The sequence below is a fragment of the Oncorhynchus mykiss genome, chromosome 9, assembly GCF_057628025.1.
Source record: "Oncorhynchus mykiss isolate SJ-2025 chromosome 9, ASM5762802v1, whole genome shotgun sequence".
Taxonomy (NCBI): Eukaryota; Metazoa; Chordata; class Actinopteri; order Salmoniformes; family Salmonidae; genus Oncorhynchus; species Oncorhynchus mykiss.
The window spans coordinates 775,975-792,519 of record NC_143030.1 but is presented as its reverse complement, the minus strand read 5'-3'; the positions used below and the strand labels follow the sequence as shown (position 1 = coordinate 792,519).

The 16,545-nt window shown below is 46.0% G+C and overlaps 1 protein-coding gene across 1 annotated transcript in view; it reads left to right on the top strand.

Moving 5' to 3' along the window:
* LOC118948717 (atrial natriuretic peptide receptor 2) overlaps positions 1-16,545 on the top strand; it is an 80,881-nt gene that overhangs the window by 28,041 nt on the left and 36,295 nt on the right. Inside the window, exons 5-10 of the mRNA XM_090185647.1 lie at positions 13,957-14,062; positions 14,471-14,603; positions 14,708-14,840; positions 15,318-15,422; positions 15,593-15,710; positions 16,227-16,279. Of these exons, the coding sequence (XP_090041773.1) occupies positions 13,957-14,062; positions 14,471-14,603; positions 14,708-14,840; positions 15,318-15,422; positions 15,593-15,710; positions 16,227-16,279 (648 nt within the window). The remainder of the gene's footprint in view (positions 1-13,956; positions 14,063-14,470; positions 14,604-14,707; positions 14,841-15,317; positions 15,423-15,592; positions 15,711-16,226; positions 16,280-16,545) is intronic.

Below are 16,545 nucleotides of genomic sequence, written 5' to 3'. Positions count from 1 at the left end.
CTACAGACACTCGACCAGATCTGACCAGGCCCAAATCCTCAATGAGTCGGATGGGAGGGACATACTACTACAGACACCGACCAGATCTGACCAGGCTCAGATCCTCAATGAGTCGGATGGGAGGGACATACTACTACAGACACCCGACCAGATCTGACCAGGCTCAGATCCTCAATGAGTCGGATGGGAGGGACATACTACTACAGACACCCGACCAGATCTGACCAGGCCCAAATCCTCAATGAGTCGGATGGGAGGGACATACTACTACAGACCCCGACCAGATCTGACCAGGCCCAGATCCTCAATGAGTCGGATGGGAGGGACATACTACTACAGACACCCGACCAGATCTGACCAGGCCCAGATCCTCAATGAGTCGGATGGGAGGGATATACTACTACAGACACCCGACCAGATCTGACCAGGCTCAGATCCTCAATGAGTCGGATGGGAGGGATATACTACTACAGACACCCGACCAGATCTGACCAGGCCCAGATCCTCAATGAGTCGGATGGGAGGGATATACTACTACAGACACCCGACCAGATCCGACCAGGCCCAGATCCGATCAGGCCCAAATCCGACCAGGCCCAGATCCGACCAGGCCCAGATCCGACCAGGCCCAGATCCGACCAGGCCCAGATCCCTGTGCTTCACTGGTGAAAGAAACTGTGACTGAGGCAAAAGATCCGGGTGCTTTGTGAGGATCAGGCGACGAGTGGCTAATCAGCCCGTGCCCTCCGTCCTGCTAGCTCACATTCAATCGCTGGAAAATAAATGGGACGAACGTCACCATCAGGACCTCTATACCAGGCGGTACGAACGTCACCATCAGGACCTCTATACCAGGCGGTACGAACGTCACCATCAAGACCTCTATACCAGGCGGTACGAACGTCACCATCAGGACCTCTATACCAGGCGGTACGAACGTCACCATCAGGAACTCTATACCAGGCGGTACGAACGTCACCATCAGGACCTCTATACCAGGCGGTGTCAGAGGAAGGACCTAAAAAAATGTCAAAGACTCCAGCCACCCCAGTCATAGACTGTTCTCTCTGCTACCGCACGGCAAGAGGTACCGGAGCTCAAAGTCCAGATCCAAGAGACTCCTAAATAGCTTCTAACCCCAAGCCATAAGACTCCTGAATCAAATGGCTACCCAGACTATTTGCATTGCCCCACCCCTCTTCTACGCTGCTGCTACTCTCTGTTATTACTGTCACGGTTGTGTAAATGAGTGGACCAAGGCACAGCGTGCGTAGAGTTCCACATGATATTTAATAGTGAAACTTAGAATACGTGCAGTCAAAGCACTAACCAAAACAATATCCCACAATGCAAGTGGGAACAGGGACTCCTTAATAAGTATGATCCCCAATTAGAGACAACGATAATCAGCTGCCTCTCATTGGGAACCACACTCACACCAACATAGAAATATACAGACTAGAACACCCCCTAGTCACGGCCTGACCTACAACACCATAGAGAACCAAGGGCTCCTATGCATAGTCACTATAATACCTCTACCTACATGTACGTATTACTTCTACACCGGTACCCCCTGTATATTGCCCCGCTATTGCTATTGTTATTTACTGCTGCTCTTTTAATATTTGTTATTCTCATCTCTTACTTTCATTTTGTATTTTTGTATTTTGTTGTTATTTTCTTTAAAACTGCATTGTTGGTGAAAGGGCTTGTATTTCACTGTTGTATTCAACACATGTGACCAATACAGACAAAACGTTTATGATTTATTTTTTGGACTGTCTTCTTTGCCAGTGCTATTCATTGTGTTTCTATGGCAATGGTATTAGTCCTTCATCTGACCCCTGACCTCTAACTGGACTGTCCATGTTGGTATTAAAACTACAATGTTGATATCATGGATGGTCAGTCCTGTATAGTCTCATAACATGGTTATAACTATAATGTTGATATCATGGATGGTCAGTCCTGTATAGTCTCATAACATGTTTATAACTATAATGTTGATATCATGGATGGTCAGTCCTTACATCCACAGCTCGTTCTATTAATCTGAGAGTGGTTACGTTTCTCCAGGACCATCCCTCAGCTTTCTACCAAAACAGAGGCGAGCCATTTTGTTATTGTTTCATCTGTGGATTTTCCCTTTAAACAGCTGCGTATTATCAAGATATCAAAGTGCCACCAACTAAAAGGTAAACAAGAGGCCTGTAGCAAATGCAGCATATGGCATTCATTTATCACATGTAAATAGCACTTTTCAGTAGTGCTCAAAGCCATTCCATGAGCGCAGCATTTATTTTCAACCCAAATCAATGAGCCCAATCAGTCCTCCATGACAACTAAATCATAAACAACAGACCGTTCCGTTCTGCCTGCTGGCTAATAAATCCTCAGGGTTGGGGTCATACTCAGGTAAAACAATTTGGCTAATCTATACTTCCATATTTCCAAGTCCTGTTCTTGAAGATCAAGGGGTTTAACATTTATTGGAACGGCTGGAATTGATTTATACTGCAATTAGACGCTGTTCAATTGGTAACATACATGTTATGTCTTCTTCTAATGCCTCTTAAGGGGAAAGTAATCTAAAAGTAACTGAATGTAATCAGATTACGTTACTGAGTTTTGGGTAATCTAAAAGTAACTGAATGTAATCAGATTACGTTACTGAGTTTTGGGGTAATCTAAAAGTAACTGAATGTAATCAGATTATGTTACTGAGTTTTGGGTAATCTAAAAGTAACTGAATGTAATCAGATTATGTTACTGAGTTTTGGGTAATCTAAAAGTAACTGAATGTAATCAGATTACGTTACTGAGTTTTGGGGTAATCTAAAAGTAACTGAATGTAATCAGATTACGTTACTGAGTTTTGGGTAATCTAAAAGTAACTGCTCTCCTTCTGAATGTGGTCTGCATTCTAGTGCCATTCGTGTCTCTAGAATATTGAGTTTATGACTCAATCACATCAACCACATTTATAGTATCCAATTGGACTTTATGCCTGATTGAGGTCCCTCAAGCCCGATTGCCTATTGGCCAGAAACTGTGTTTCGGTAAAGTGTTTTTTTTTCTGCTTGGTCAGGCTTGAATTGACTAGAGTATCCTTCAGGCTTTTATTCCTCCAATAGGCTGAGATTACCCTGAATCAAAGCCCCATCATCATTCTGGGCCTGTTGAAAATGAGATTTCAGTTCAGTGTTGAACCCCACCAGAGCCTGAGAACAAATAAGTCCCCACAAATGGAACCACAGTTATCCTCTCTACCTCCTGTCTGTCACACCCTGATCTGTATCACTTGTCTTTGTGCTTGTCTCCACACCCCTCCAGGTGTCGCCCATCTTCCCCATTATCCCCTGTGTATTTATACCTGTGTTCTCTGTTTGTCTGTTGCCAGTTTGTTTTTGTTTGTGAAACCTACCAGTGTTTGTTTCTTGCTCCTGTTTTCTAGTCCTTCCTGGTTTTGACCGTTCTGCACCTGACCATGAGCCTGCCTGCCGTTCTGTACCTACCACACTTCAAATCAAATCAAATCAAATGTATTTATATAGCCCTTCGTACATCAGCTGATATCTCAAAGTGCTGTACAGAAACCCAGCCTAAAACCCCAAACAGCAAGCAATGCAGGTGTAGAAGCACGGTGGCTAGGAAAAACTCCCTAGAAAGGCCAGAACCTAGGAAGAAACCAAGAGAGGAACCAGGCTATGTGGGGTGGCCAGTCTTCTTCTGGCTGTGCCGGGTGGAGATTATAACAGAACATGGCCAAGATGTTCAAATGTTCATAAATGACCAGCATGGTCAAATAATAATGAGGCAGAACAGTTGAAACTGGAGCAGCAGCACGGCCAGGTGGACTGGGGACAGCAAGGAGTCATCATGTCAGGTAGTCCTGAGGCATGGTCCTAGGGATCAGGTCCTCCGAGAGAGAGAAAGAGAGAAAGAGAGAATTAGAGAGAGCACGCTTAAATTCACACAGGACACCGAATAGGACAGGAGAAGTACTCCAGATATAACAAACTGACCCTAGCCCCCGACACAAACTACTGCAGCATAAATACTGGAGGCTGAGACAGGAGGGGTCAGGAGACACTGTGGCCCCATCCAGGGACACTCCACTTCACTGGACTGTTGACCCCTGACACTGACCCTGAGCCTGCCTACTGTTCTGTACCTTCCCCCACTTCACTGGATTGTTGACCCCTGACCCTGACCCTGAGACTAAGCCTGCCTGCCGTTCTGTACCTTCCCCCACCTCTCTGGATTATTGACCTCTGACCCTGACCCCTGACCCTGACCCTGAGCCTGCCTTTGACCTGTCGTTTGCCTGCCCCTGTTTCAGAAATAAACTTGTGTTTCTTTGACATTGTCTGCATCTTGGTCATACCTGAAACGTGACAGGCGGTTATCCTTCTCTATCTTATATGCTGCATGGGTCTAGAAGGTTTGATTGACCTCAGCCTTAACCTCTCTCAGGAACCACCTAGAGTAGCCCCCCATAAGGTTGAGAAGAGCCTCCTCTATATCCCCGGGGGAAACTACAGATTCAGTGGAAACTTATGTTGTGATTTGATCAATATGTGTGTTTTGGAAACTGGATACTTGAAGGAGGCGATTTTAGCATGTAAATGTTGGTGGGGCAAAAAAGACAAAAAAAGTTGGATGCATTCAAGCAAAGCCACAACACAACACTAAACAATACATTAATTGCACTAGAACGGTGACAAACGGTGTACGTAAAAGCTGTCCCAACATCTTACCACCGCTACACCTGGCTATCAGCAGAGCTGTCTGGCATCAAAACACTTCATTCAACCTCATTTACTGCCTTTAAAAAAAACATAGCTGACATGGCTGACTTGCTCAATAAACAAATGTGGTTTCTACTGACAACTAAAATGTTCAAACTACGGCATAAGGGAACGATGAGCGCATAAGAGGCATTCCGTCGTTTTGATTAAGACATTAGTGAGCAAGCATGGCCGTATTCAATATAAATATTTGTTCAGCACTTTTGACATTTACAGCGAAAGAATTCAGAACACGGGCCGTTCTGACAGTTTTCTCCCTGCACACCAAGTCAGAAGCCTAGAATAAATAAAAGGGGGCATATAAGCAGACAATGAAAGCTCTTACAATATTTGATGATTATATTTCTCTAAAACAGGTTATAGGCTACATGTGCACCACCAAGTCAGAACAGTAGGCTGTTATGAGGGGGAAAGAGACCAAAATGATTTGGGTGAGGAACATGGGCTACTAACAGCTTACTACACAACATCAAAATCAAATCAAATTTTATTGGTCACATGGTTAGCAGATGTTAATGGTCACATGGTTAGCAGATGTTATTGGTCACATACACATGGTTAGCAGATGTTATTGCGAGTGTAGCAAAATGCTTGTGCTCCTTGTTTCGGCAAATACACACAAATGTAAAGGGATGAAATAAGAATATGTACATGATAAATATATGGATGAGAGATGGCCGAGCGGCATAGGCAAGATTCAATATGGTATAAATACAGTATATACATATGAGATGAGTAATGTAGGGTACGTAAACATTATATTAAGTGACATTATTTAAAGTGACTCGTGATACATTTATTTAATCCATGTATTGGCCAATGATTTGAGTCTGTAGGTAGGCAGCAGCCTCTCTGTGTTAGTGATGGCTGTTTAACGGACTGATGGCCTTGAGATAGAAGCTGTTTTTCAGTCTCTCTGCCCAAGCTTTGATGTACCTGTACTGACCTACTCTTCTGGATAATAGCGGGGTGAACAGGCAGTGGCTTGAGTGGTTGTTGGCCTTGATGATAGTTTTGGCCTTCCTGTGACAATAGGTGCTGTAGGTGTACTGGAGGGCAGGTAGTTTGCCCCCCGGTGATGCGTTGTGCTGACCACACCACCCTGTGGAGAGCCTTGTGGGTGAGGGTGGTGCAGTATGCTGTTCTTTGTATGACATTTTAATATTTGATAATTAACCAATGATATTAGGCCACTCTTGGCCATGATTACAGACACCTGTGTCTTTTGACACTACATAAACGAGTCCTCCCGCAGTGTTTGTGATAATACCCTGATGAAGACAGCTTGGCTGTTGAAACGTTGGTAATTACATTTTTGCATCGGAGCTCCTAGAGTGTGCGGCTCTCTTTTATTTTCAAGTTTTCTACTCCGCTAGCCAGCACCTTGCCTAAATAGGTGTGCGTTTATTTTTCTTCTAGATGGTGCAGTTGCCATACCAGGTGGTGATACAGCCTGACAGGATGCTCTAAATGGTGAATCTGTAAAAGTTTGTGAGGGTTTTAGGTGACAAGCCAAATTTATTCAGCCTCCTGGGGTTGAAGATGCGCTGTTGCGCCTTCTTCACCACACTGTCTGTGCGGGTGGACCATTTCAGTGTGTCCATAATGTGTACGTCGAGGAACTTAAAACTTTCCACCTTCCTCTGCCGTTTCCTGAAGTCCAGGATCATCTCCTTTGTTTTGTTGACGTTGAGTGTGAGGTTATTTTCCTGACAACACACTACGAGCGCCCTCACCTCCTCCCTGTAGGCCTCCTCGTCGTTGTTGGTAATCAAGCCCACTACTGTTGTGTCGTCTGCAAACTTGATGATTGAGTTGGAGGCGTGCATGGCCACGCAGTCGTGGGTGAACAGGGAGTACAGGACGGGGCTGAGAACGCACCCTTGTGGGGCTCCAGTGTTGAGGATCAGCAGAGTGGAGATGTTGTTTCCTACCCTCACCACCTGGGGGCGGCCTGTCAGAAAGTCCAGGACCCAGTTGGTGTTATACCCTGACTACACCGCTCGCGTCCACCACAGAAAGCACTGGGCTGAAACACCTGCATTTTGGAGCTGCCTTACGAAAACAAAAAAGAGACCCATGTTTGTATGCAGCTTTATTCATAACTCAGTTATATACAATATATATAAATATATGTATTTTTTACATTGTTTACAAACTGATATGTGACACGTATTATTGCCAAATAAATGCAAAACAGTCAAGCCCCCCCACCAAAATGATATATATGTGGGGCTCAAAACACAATGGGTAGCCACTGGAAGGAGGCCATGCCTATATATGTTTCCTTAAAGAAAACTTTAGTTGCCAATTGTTAAGTTTCTCCCTCCTTTTGAATGAAAACGACCTGTGTATCTTGAAATTCCCATTTTTCATGTTGCAAATTTTGTGTAATGGTGACTGCTGAGTGATGGTGACTGCTGAGTGATGGTGACTGCTGAGTGATGGTGACTGCTGAGTGATGGTGACTGCTGAGTGATGGTGACTGCTGAGTGATGGTGACTGCTGAGTGATGGTGACTGCTGAGTGATGGTGACTGCTGAGTGATGGTGTTTACCTGATGATATTTATCAGATAGTGTTTACCTGATGATGTTTATCAGATAGTGTTTACCTGATAGTGTTTACCTGATAGTGTTTACCTGAAGGTGTTTACCTGATGATGTTTACCTGATAGTGTTTACCTGATGGTATTTACCTGATGATGTTTACCTGATGCTGTTTACCTGATAGTGTTTACCTGATGGTGTTTACCTGATAGTGTTTACCTGATAGTGTTTACCTGATGGTGTTTACCTGATAGTGTTTACCTGAAGGTGTTTACCTGATGATGTTTACCTGATAGTGTTTACCTGATGGTGTTTACCTGATGATGTTTACCTGATGGTGTTTACCTGATAGTGTTTACCTGATGGTGTTTACCTGATGATGTTTACCTGATGGTGTTTATCTGATGGTGTTTACCTGATGATGTTTATCTGGTGTTTACCTGATGGTGTTTACCTGATGTTTACCTGATGATGTTTACCTGATAGTGTTTACCTGATGGTGTTACCTGATGATGTTTACCTGATGATGTTTACCTGATAGTGTTTACCTGATGATGTTTACCTGATAGTGGTTACCTGATGATGTTTACCTGATAGTGTTTACCTGATGGTGTTTACCTGATGATGTTTACCTGATGATGTTTACCTGATAGTGTTTACCTGATGGTGTTTACCTGATGATGTTTACCTGATGATGTTTACCTGATGATGTTTACCTGATGATGTTTACCTGATGGTGTTTACCTGATGGTGTTTACCTGATGATGTTTACCTGATGATGTTTACCTGATAGTGTTTACCTGATGGTGTTTACCTGATGATGTTTACCTGATGGTGTTTATCTGATGGTGTTTACCTGATGATGTTTATCTGGTGTTTATCTGGTGGTGTTTACCTGATGATGTTTACCTGATGATGTTTACCTGATGGTGTTTATCTGATGGTGTTTACCTGATGATGTTTATCTGGTGTTTACCTGATGGTGTTTACCTGATGTTTACCTGATGATGTTTACCTGATAGTGTTTACCTGATGGTGTTTACCTGATGATGTTTACCTGATGGTGTTTATCTGATGGTGTTTACCTGATGATGTTTATCTGGTGTTTATCTGGTGGTGTTTACCTGATGATGTTTACCTGATGATGTTTACCTGATGGTGTTTATCTGATGGTGTTTACCTGATGATGTTTATCTGGTGTTTACCTGATGATGTTTATCTGGTGTTTATCTGATGGTGTTTACCTGATGGTGTTTATCTGATGATGTTTACCTGATGGTGTTTACCTGATGATGTTTACCTGATGATATTTACCTGATGATGTTTACCTGATAGTGTTTACCTGATGGTGTTTACCTGATGGTGTTTACCTGATGATGTTTACCTGATGGTGTTTATCTGATGTTGTTTGTCTGATGATGTTAATCTGACACTTTTTCCACGAAAATAATAATAATAATAGTATATTAAATATATCAACTTGTTATAGGAACAGTCTATTATAAGAACGCTTTCTACTGTCCTACATCGACAACATCCTGTTGGCCAGCACCATGACTGGCACTCTGCTGCCTCCCTGTGGTCATCTGTGAGAACTGCAGCCTCTGGAAACTGGTTACCGAACAGTTTGAAGATACTGTAGGATTCTCCAGCCATCACAGCTCAATATAAACAGGATAAACACTTCCTGCAGTAACAGCTCATAGTCTGTTTATTACCAACAGCATTATCAACTGTCTAGCCTATGGTAACTACACCTGCCCACTGTCTAGTCTATGGTAACTACACCTGCCCACTGTCTAGTCTATGGTAACTACACCTGCCCACTGTCTAGTCTATGGTAACTACACCTGTCAACTGTCTAGTCTATGGTAACTACACCTGCCCACTGTCTAGTCTATGGTAACTACACCTGTCAACTGTCTAGTCTATGGTAACTACACCTGCCAACTGTCTAGTCTATGGTAACTACACCTGTCAACTGTCTAGTCTATGGTAACTACACCTGTCAACTGTCTAGTCTATGGTAACTACACCTGCCAACTGTCTAGTCTATGGAAGGTTAGCCATCCTTTGTGTATGTTTCAGTGTGAGTGAGTATGTGTAGTTGCTCACCATGAACGTGGTGTGGTTGAGATTGTGTTGTGTGTACTGTGGGGCCCACCACTAAGATGTAGAGGAAGACCCTCTCAGTTTAGCGAGGTAGCAGGTTAGGGAAGACCCTCTCAGTCCAGCATGGTAGCAGGTTAGGGAAGACCCTCTCAGTCCAGCATGGTAGCAGGTTAGGGAAGACCCTCTCAGTCCAGCATGGTAGCAGGTTAGGGAAGACCCTCTCAGTCCAGCATGGTAGCAGGTTAGGGAAGACCCTCTCAGTCCAGTGAGGTATCAGGTTAGGGAAGACCCTCTCAGTCCAGTGAGGTATCAGGTTAGGGAAGACCCTCTCAGTCCAGCGAGGTATCAGGTTAGGGAAGACCCTCTCAGCCCAGCGAGGTAGCAGGTTAGTCTGGGAAGACCCTCTCAGTCCAGCGTGGTAGCAGGTTAGTCTGGGAAGACCCTCTCAGTCCAGCGAGGTATCAGGTTAGGGAAGACCCTCTCAGCCCAGCGTGGTAGCAGGTTAGTCTGGGAAGACCCTCTCAGTCCAGCGTGGTAGCAGGTTAGTCTGGGAAGACCCTCTCAGTCCAGCGAGGTAGCAGGTTAGTCTGGGAAGACCCTCTCAGTCCAGCGAGGTAGCAGGTTAGTCTGGGAAGACCCTCTCAGTCCAGCGTGGTAGCAGGTTAGTCTGGGAAGACCCTCTCAGTCCAGCGAGGTAGCAGGTTAGTCTGGGAAGACCCTCTCAGTCCAGTGAGGTATCAGGTTAGTCTGGGAAGACCCCCTCAGTCCAGCGAGGTAGCAGGTTAGTCTGGGAAGACCCTCTCAGTCCAGCGTGGTAGCAGGTTAGGGAAGACCCTCTCAGTCCAGCGAGGTAGCAGGTTAGTCTGGGAAGACCCTCTCAGTCCAGCGTGGTAGCAGGTTAGGGAAGACCCTCTCAGTCCAGCGAGGTAGCAGGTTAGTCTGGGAAGACCCTCTCAGTCCAGCGTGGTAGCAGGTTAGGGAAGACCCTCTCAGTCCAGCGAGGTAGCAGGTTAGTCTGGGAAGACCCTCTCAGTCCAGCGTGGTAGCAGGTTAGTCTGGGAAGACCCTCTCAGTCCAGCGAGGTAGCAGGTTAGTCTGGGAAGACCCTCTCAGTCCAGCGAGGTAGCAGGTTAGGGAAGACCCTCTCAGTCCAGCGTGGTAGCAGGTTAGTCTGGGAAGACCCTCTCAGTCCAGCGAGGTAGCAGGTTAGGGAAGACCCTCTCAGTCCAGCGAGGTATCAGGTTAGGGAAGACCCTCTCAGTCCAGCGTGGTAGCAGGTTAGTCTGGGAAGACCCTCTCAGTCCAGCGAGGTAGCAGGTTAGTCTGGGAAGACCCTCTCAGTCCAGCGAGGTAGCAGGTTAGTCTGGGAAGACCCTCTCAGTCCAGCGAGGTAGCAGGTTAGTCTGGGAAGACCCTCTCAGTCCAGCGAGGTAGCAGGTTAGTCTGGGAAGACCCTCTCAGTCCAGCGTGGTAGCAGGTTAGGGAAGACCCTCTCAGTCCAGCGAGGTAGCAGGTTAGTCTGGGAAGACCCTCTCAGTCCAGCGTGGTAGCAGGTTAGGGAAGACCCTCTCAGTCCTGCGTGGTAGCAGGTTAGTCTGGGAAGACCCCCTCAGTCCAGCGAGGTAGCAGGTTAGTCTGGGAAGACCCTCTCAGTCCAGCGAGGTAGCAGGTTAGTCTGGGAAGACCCTCTCAGTCCAGCGAGGTAGCAGGTTAGTCTGGGAAGACCCTCTCAGTCCAGCGAGGTAGCAGGTTAGTCTGGGAAGACCCTCTCAGTCCAGCGTGGTAGCAGGTTAGTCTGGGAAGACCCTCTCAGTCCAGCGTGGTAGCAGGTTAGTCTGGGAAGACCCTCTCAGTCCAGCGAGGTAGCAGGTTAGTCTGGGAAGACCCTCTCAGTCCAGCGTGATAGCAGGTTAGTCTGGGAAGACCCTCTCAGTCCAGCGAGGTAGCAGGTTAGTCTGGGAAGACCCTCTCAGTCCAGCGTGGTAGCAGGTTAGTCTGGGAAGACCCTCTCAGTCCAGCGTGGTAGCAGGTTAGGGAAGACCCTCTCAGTCCAGCGTGGTAGCAGGTTAGGGAAGACCCTCTCAGTCCAGCGTGGTAGCAGGTTAGTCTGGGAAGACCCTCTCAGTCCAGCATGGTAGTAGGTTAGGGAAGACCCTCTCAGTCCAGCGTGGTAGCGGGTTAGGGAAGACCCCCTCAGTCCAGCAATGAGACACCAGGAGGTTAAGAGAAGAATATGTGGTGATGTTTTGCTTCATATCACCATTGTTAATCATGTTCTGTAGCTAGTTGGAGTGTGTCTCATCTGAAAGGGCTGGGATAGCGTTGCCGGAAGGCAGACACACACCTGTTTCCATGCAGTTGACAAAATACCTCCCCGTCTCTCTCTCACGTGCGGTTTACCAAGCGTTCATATGGAGACAGTCTGGATCTGTACAGTAGAGGGAAAGGTTAGGTAGGTAGACACACACAGGTTGTGTAGTTATTTAACAAAGAGGATGTAAGGCCAAGCTACATATCGCAAGATATGCGTATTATCTAGCTACTGCAGAGGTCGAAACACACACAGTGGTCTACGGAGGGCCAGCTCAAATACAGACACATCAGCTGATCCAAGATCTGTGCCTAAGGGCTACATAGTCACTGGACAGGAGCGACAGGGCCGAGCTAGTTACACTATGGTCCGTACTCTCCAACAAGACAAATGCCACATACATGCAAAGTGTTGGTCCCATGTTTCATGGAAATAAAAGATCCCAGAAATGTTCTATACGCACAAAAAGCTTATTTCTCTCAACTTTGGTACACAAATTTGTTTTACATCCCTGTTAGTCAGCATTTCTCCTTTGCCAAGATAATCCATCCACCTGACAGGTGTGGCATATCAAGAAGCTGATAATTACGCAGGTGCACCTTGTTCTGGGGACAATAATAGGTCACTCTAAAATGTGCAGTTTTGTCACAACACAATGCCAGAGATGTCTCATTTTGAGGGAGCGTGCAATTGGCATGCTGACTGCAGGAATGTCCAGCAGAGCTGTTGCCAGATAATTAAATGTTCAATTCTCTACCATAAGCCACTTCCAACGTAATTTTAGAGAATTTGGCCGTACGTCCAACCGGACTAAAAACCACAAACCACGTGTGACCACGACAACCCAGGACCTCCACATCCAGCATCTTCGCCTGCGGGATCATCTGAGACCAACCCCCCCAGGACAGCTGATGAAACCGAGGAGTATTTATGTCTGTAATAAAGCCCTTTTGTGGGGAAGAACTCATTCTGATTGGCTGGGCCTGGCTCCCCAATGGGTGGGACTGGCTCAAAGGTGGGTGGGCCTATGCCCTCCCAAGCCCACCCAAGGATGTGCCCCTGTCCAGTCATTTGAAATCCATAGATTTAGGGCCTAATTTATTTATTTCAATTGATTTGATTGTCCTTATTTGAACTGTAAATCAGTAAAATCTTGATATATTTATATTTATATTTTTGTTCAGTCAGCTGGCCGTGAGAAAGCGATGTATTCTTCTCTGTCCATCCATCGTGCTGTGTGGTGTGTGGCCTTTCCTTCGACTCTGAGGACAAAGGAGACACACACATGGGAAACTGACGAGGTGATACCAAGCTTCGCCACACGGTGGCGCTAAACGTCAATTTATAATTGATGACATTGATAAAATAGATTCTTCAATTAGAGAACAGCTTGTAGGTTCTTCCAAAAAACTGAACAGGACTGTTGCTGTCAACATATTGTCTGAATAGAATAAATGTATTTTAGCCTTACTAGAAAATAGCTTTACAAGAGATTCAAAACGTGAATCATTTAAAGCAGTTTATTAAAATAAAGTAATTTTAAATGGATTTGTATTTCACTGACCTCATTCAGAATTAATCGCGTTAAGGTCGTTCTAGTAGCCTAGTACTGTAATGTACTCTCCTCTCCTCCTCTTCCTCTCATCTCCTCTCCTCCTCTCTCTTCCTCATCCTCATCCTCCTCCTCCTCCTCCTCTTCCTCTCCACCTCTCATCTCCACCTCTCATCTCCTCTCCTCCTCTCCTCTCTTCCTCATCCTCATCCTCCTCCTCCTCTCCCCTCCCCTCAACACCTCGTTCATTTGTGGGTCTGCAATAACCAGACAAGGAGCAGAGACACACAGAGACAAGAGGCTTCTAGAGGCTTCTCGCTGAATAACGGAGAAACATGAATTATAAGCGAACTTGTGGACAGATATTTCTAGTAAGGATACTTCATTATTTTTACTTTGTAAAGAAATGTCAAATTGAATAAGGCTGATGTTTACTAAAAACTATTTTAAAAATAGATTTATTTCAGGTAAAAACTTACTGTGGTCAGAATCATTTCAGATGTGTTATCTTTATTTGGTTGATGTTTCTGAGTTCTTTGATTCTAATTATACAAAATTTTAAGAAAAGGGAAATGTTCTCTGAGCGCATTGAAAATAGACTTCACTTTGGTTTATGTAGTGTCTGTTAGTGAGTTCAGTAGCCTGTTGGCATGATCTGGATAACAGCGAGTATGACTGCTGGCCTCTGGAGAAACCTGATGAACTGAACATGATCGACTGCGGAGGTGGGTCTGTGTGTGTGTGTGTGTGTGTTTGAACAGAACATGATCGACTGCAGAGGTGTGTGTGTGTGTGTGTGTGTGTTTGAACAGAACATGATCGACTGCAGAGGTGTGTGTGTGTGTGTGTGTGTGTGTGTGTGTGTGTGTGTGTGTGTGTGTGTGTGTGTGTGTGTGTGTGTGTGTGTGTGTGTGTGTGTGTGTGTGTGTGTGTGTGTGTGTGTGTGTGTGTGTGTGTGTGAACATCATCGACTGAGTTTGGGATCCATTATTGTGATTGTTTACTGGCTACTGATCTTTTCATAATATGTTTATTATTATTTATCTCTCTCTCTTTCTTCATCTCTCTTCTCCATCTCTCCCTTTCTCTCTCCGTGTGTCTGTCTGTCCGTCCGTGTGTGTGTGTGTGTGTAGGGTTAGAGATGTCGTGGGTGGTACGCCCTCCAGAAGAGGTGGTCAGTGGAGATGTATTTAGTGTGACCTACTCCGTTACGGCTCAGGACAGCTTCTACCAGTGGGCTATGGACCACGACATCTTCCCACACAGGTAGGTCCGACACACACATGGACACACACACACGGACACACACACACACACACACGGACGGACGGACGGACACACACACACCAACTATCTGTGTCCTCTCTCAGTTCCGTCAGCTCGGCGACAGCAGCCAGGGTGTTCTGTGAGAGCCACGACTGTCCTGCCAACTGGAAGGATTGTAACGGAGACAACTGCTGTATACACCATGCTAATATACACTCCTGTCCCCTGGGATTTATGGTACACACACCCACACACACACGGACGCACACACACATACACACACACACACACACACGGACGCACACACACACACACACACACAGACGCACACACACACACACGGACGCTCACAAGAATGAACGAGCACATAATGAAACACATTTTGCACTCTTCTCGCTCTCTCCCTTTCTCCTTCTCTGTCTGTCTCTTTCTCTCTCTCTATTTCTCTCTCTATTTCTCTCTATTTCTCTCTCTCTATTTCTCTCTCTTTCTCTCTCTCTTTCTCTCTCTTTCTCTCTCTCTCTATTTCTCTCTCTATTTCTCTCTCTTTCTCTCTCTCTTTCTCTTTCTCTCTATTTATCTCTCCATTTCTCTCTCTCTTTCTCTCTCTTTCTTTCTCTCTCTCTGTTTCAATTTAATTTATTCTATTACCATGGAAAATTAAAGCATTGTAAACAGAAGGACTGTTAGTAAGAAAGCATTCTCTCTCCGCAGACGACAGAAAGGATCTGTGGACCGTGGATCCCTGACGACGGTCGGATCTTCACACACACTCTATCTACCGCTGGCAAGATGACTCAAACCAACTGGACCGCTAAGGTAGGACCACACACACACACACACACACACACACACACACACACACAGTTGACCAGCTGTATGAGCGTCTGACCTGTCTGTGTGTGTGTGTGTGTGTGTGTGTGTGTGTGTGTGTGTGTGTGTGTGTGTGTGTGTGTGTGTGTGTGTGTGTGTGTGTGTGTTGTCTCTAGGTGGTGCTGGTCCATGCTGGGCTGACCTCTCTCATAGCTCATATCAGAGTGGGACGTATGCAGGTAGCACTGGAGGCGAAGACCACTGTCCTGCCTGTTATAGGTACACTGTGTGTGTGTGTGTAACCCTCTCCTTGCCTCTACAGTGTGTGGTGATGGTGTGTGTGTGTGTGTGTGTGTGACCCTCTCCTTGCCTCTACAGTGTGCGGTGATGGTGTGTGTGTGTGTGTGTAACCCTCTCCTTGCCTCTACAGTGTGTGTGTGTGTGTGTAACCCTCTCCTTGCCTCCCCAGTGTGTGGTGATGGGGTGTGTGTGTGTGTAACCCTCTCCTTGCCTCCCCAGTGTGTGGTGATGGGGTGTGTGTGTGTGTAACCCTCTCCTTGCCTCCCCAGTGTGTGGTGATGGGGTGTGTGTGTGTGTAACCCTCTCCTTGCCTCCCCAGTGTGTGTGTGTGTGTGTGTGTGTGTGTGTGTGTGTGTGTGTGTGTGTGTGTGTGTGTGTGTGTGTGTGTGTGTAACCCTCTCCTTGCCTCCCCAGTGTGTGGTGATGGGGTGTGTGATGAAGTGGAGGAGGTGTGTTCAACCTGTCCAGCTGACTGTGGGGAGTGTCCCATGACGGCTGCTATCAAAGTAGCCATCGGACTGCCTGTTACCATAGTGTTCATTAGCTTCATCATTACAGCCACGGTGAGACGCACACACACACACGCACACACACACACACACACACACACACACACATACACACACACACACACACACACACACACAGTGACAGTAAAGACAGTAAGGGGTGTTAGCCTGGTGACAGTAAAGACAGTAAGGGGTGTTAGCCTGGTGATAGTAAAGACAGTAAGGGGTGTTAGCCTGGTGATAGTAAAGACAGTAAGGGGTGTTAGCCTGGTGATAGTAAAGACAGTAAGGGGTGTTAGCCTGGTGATAGTAAAGACAGT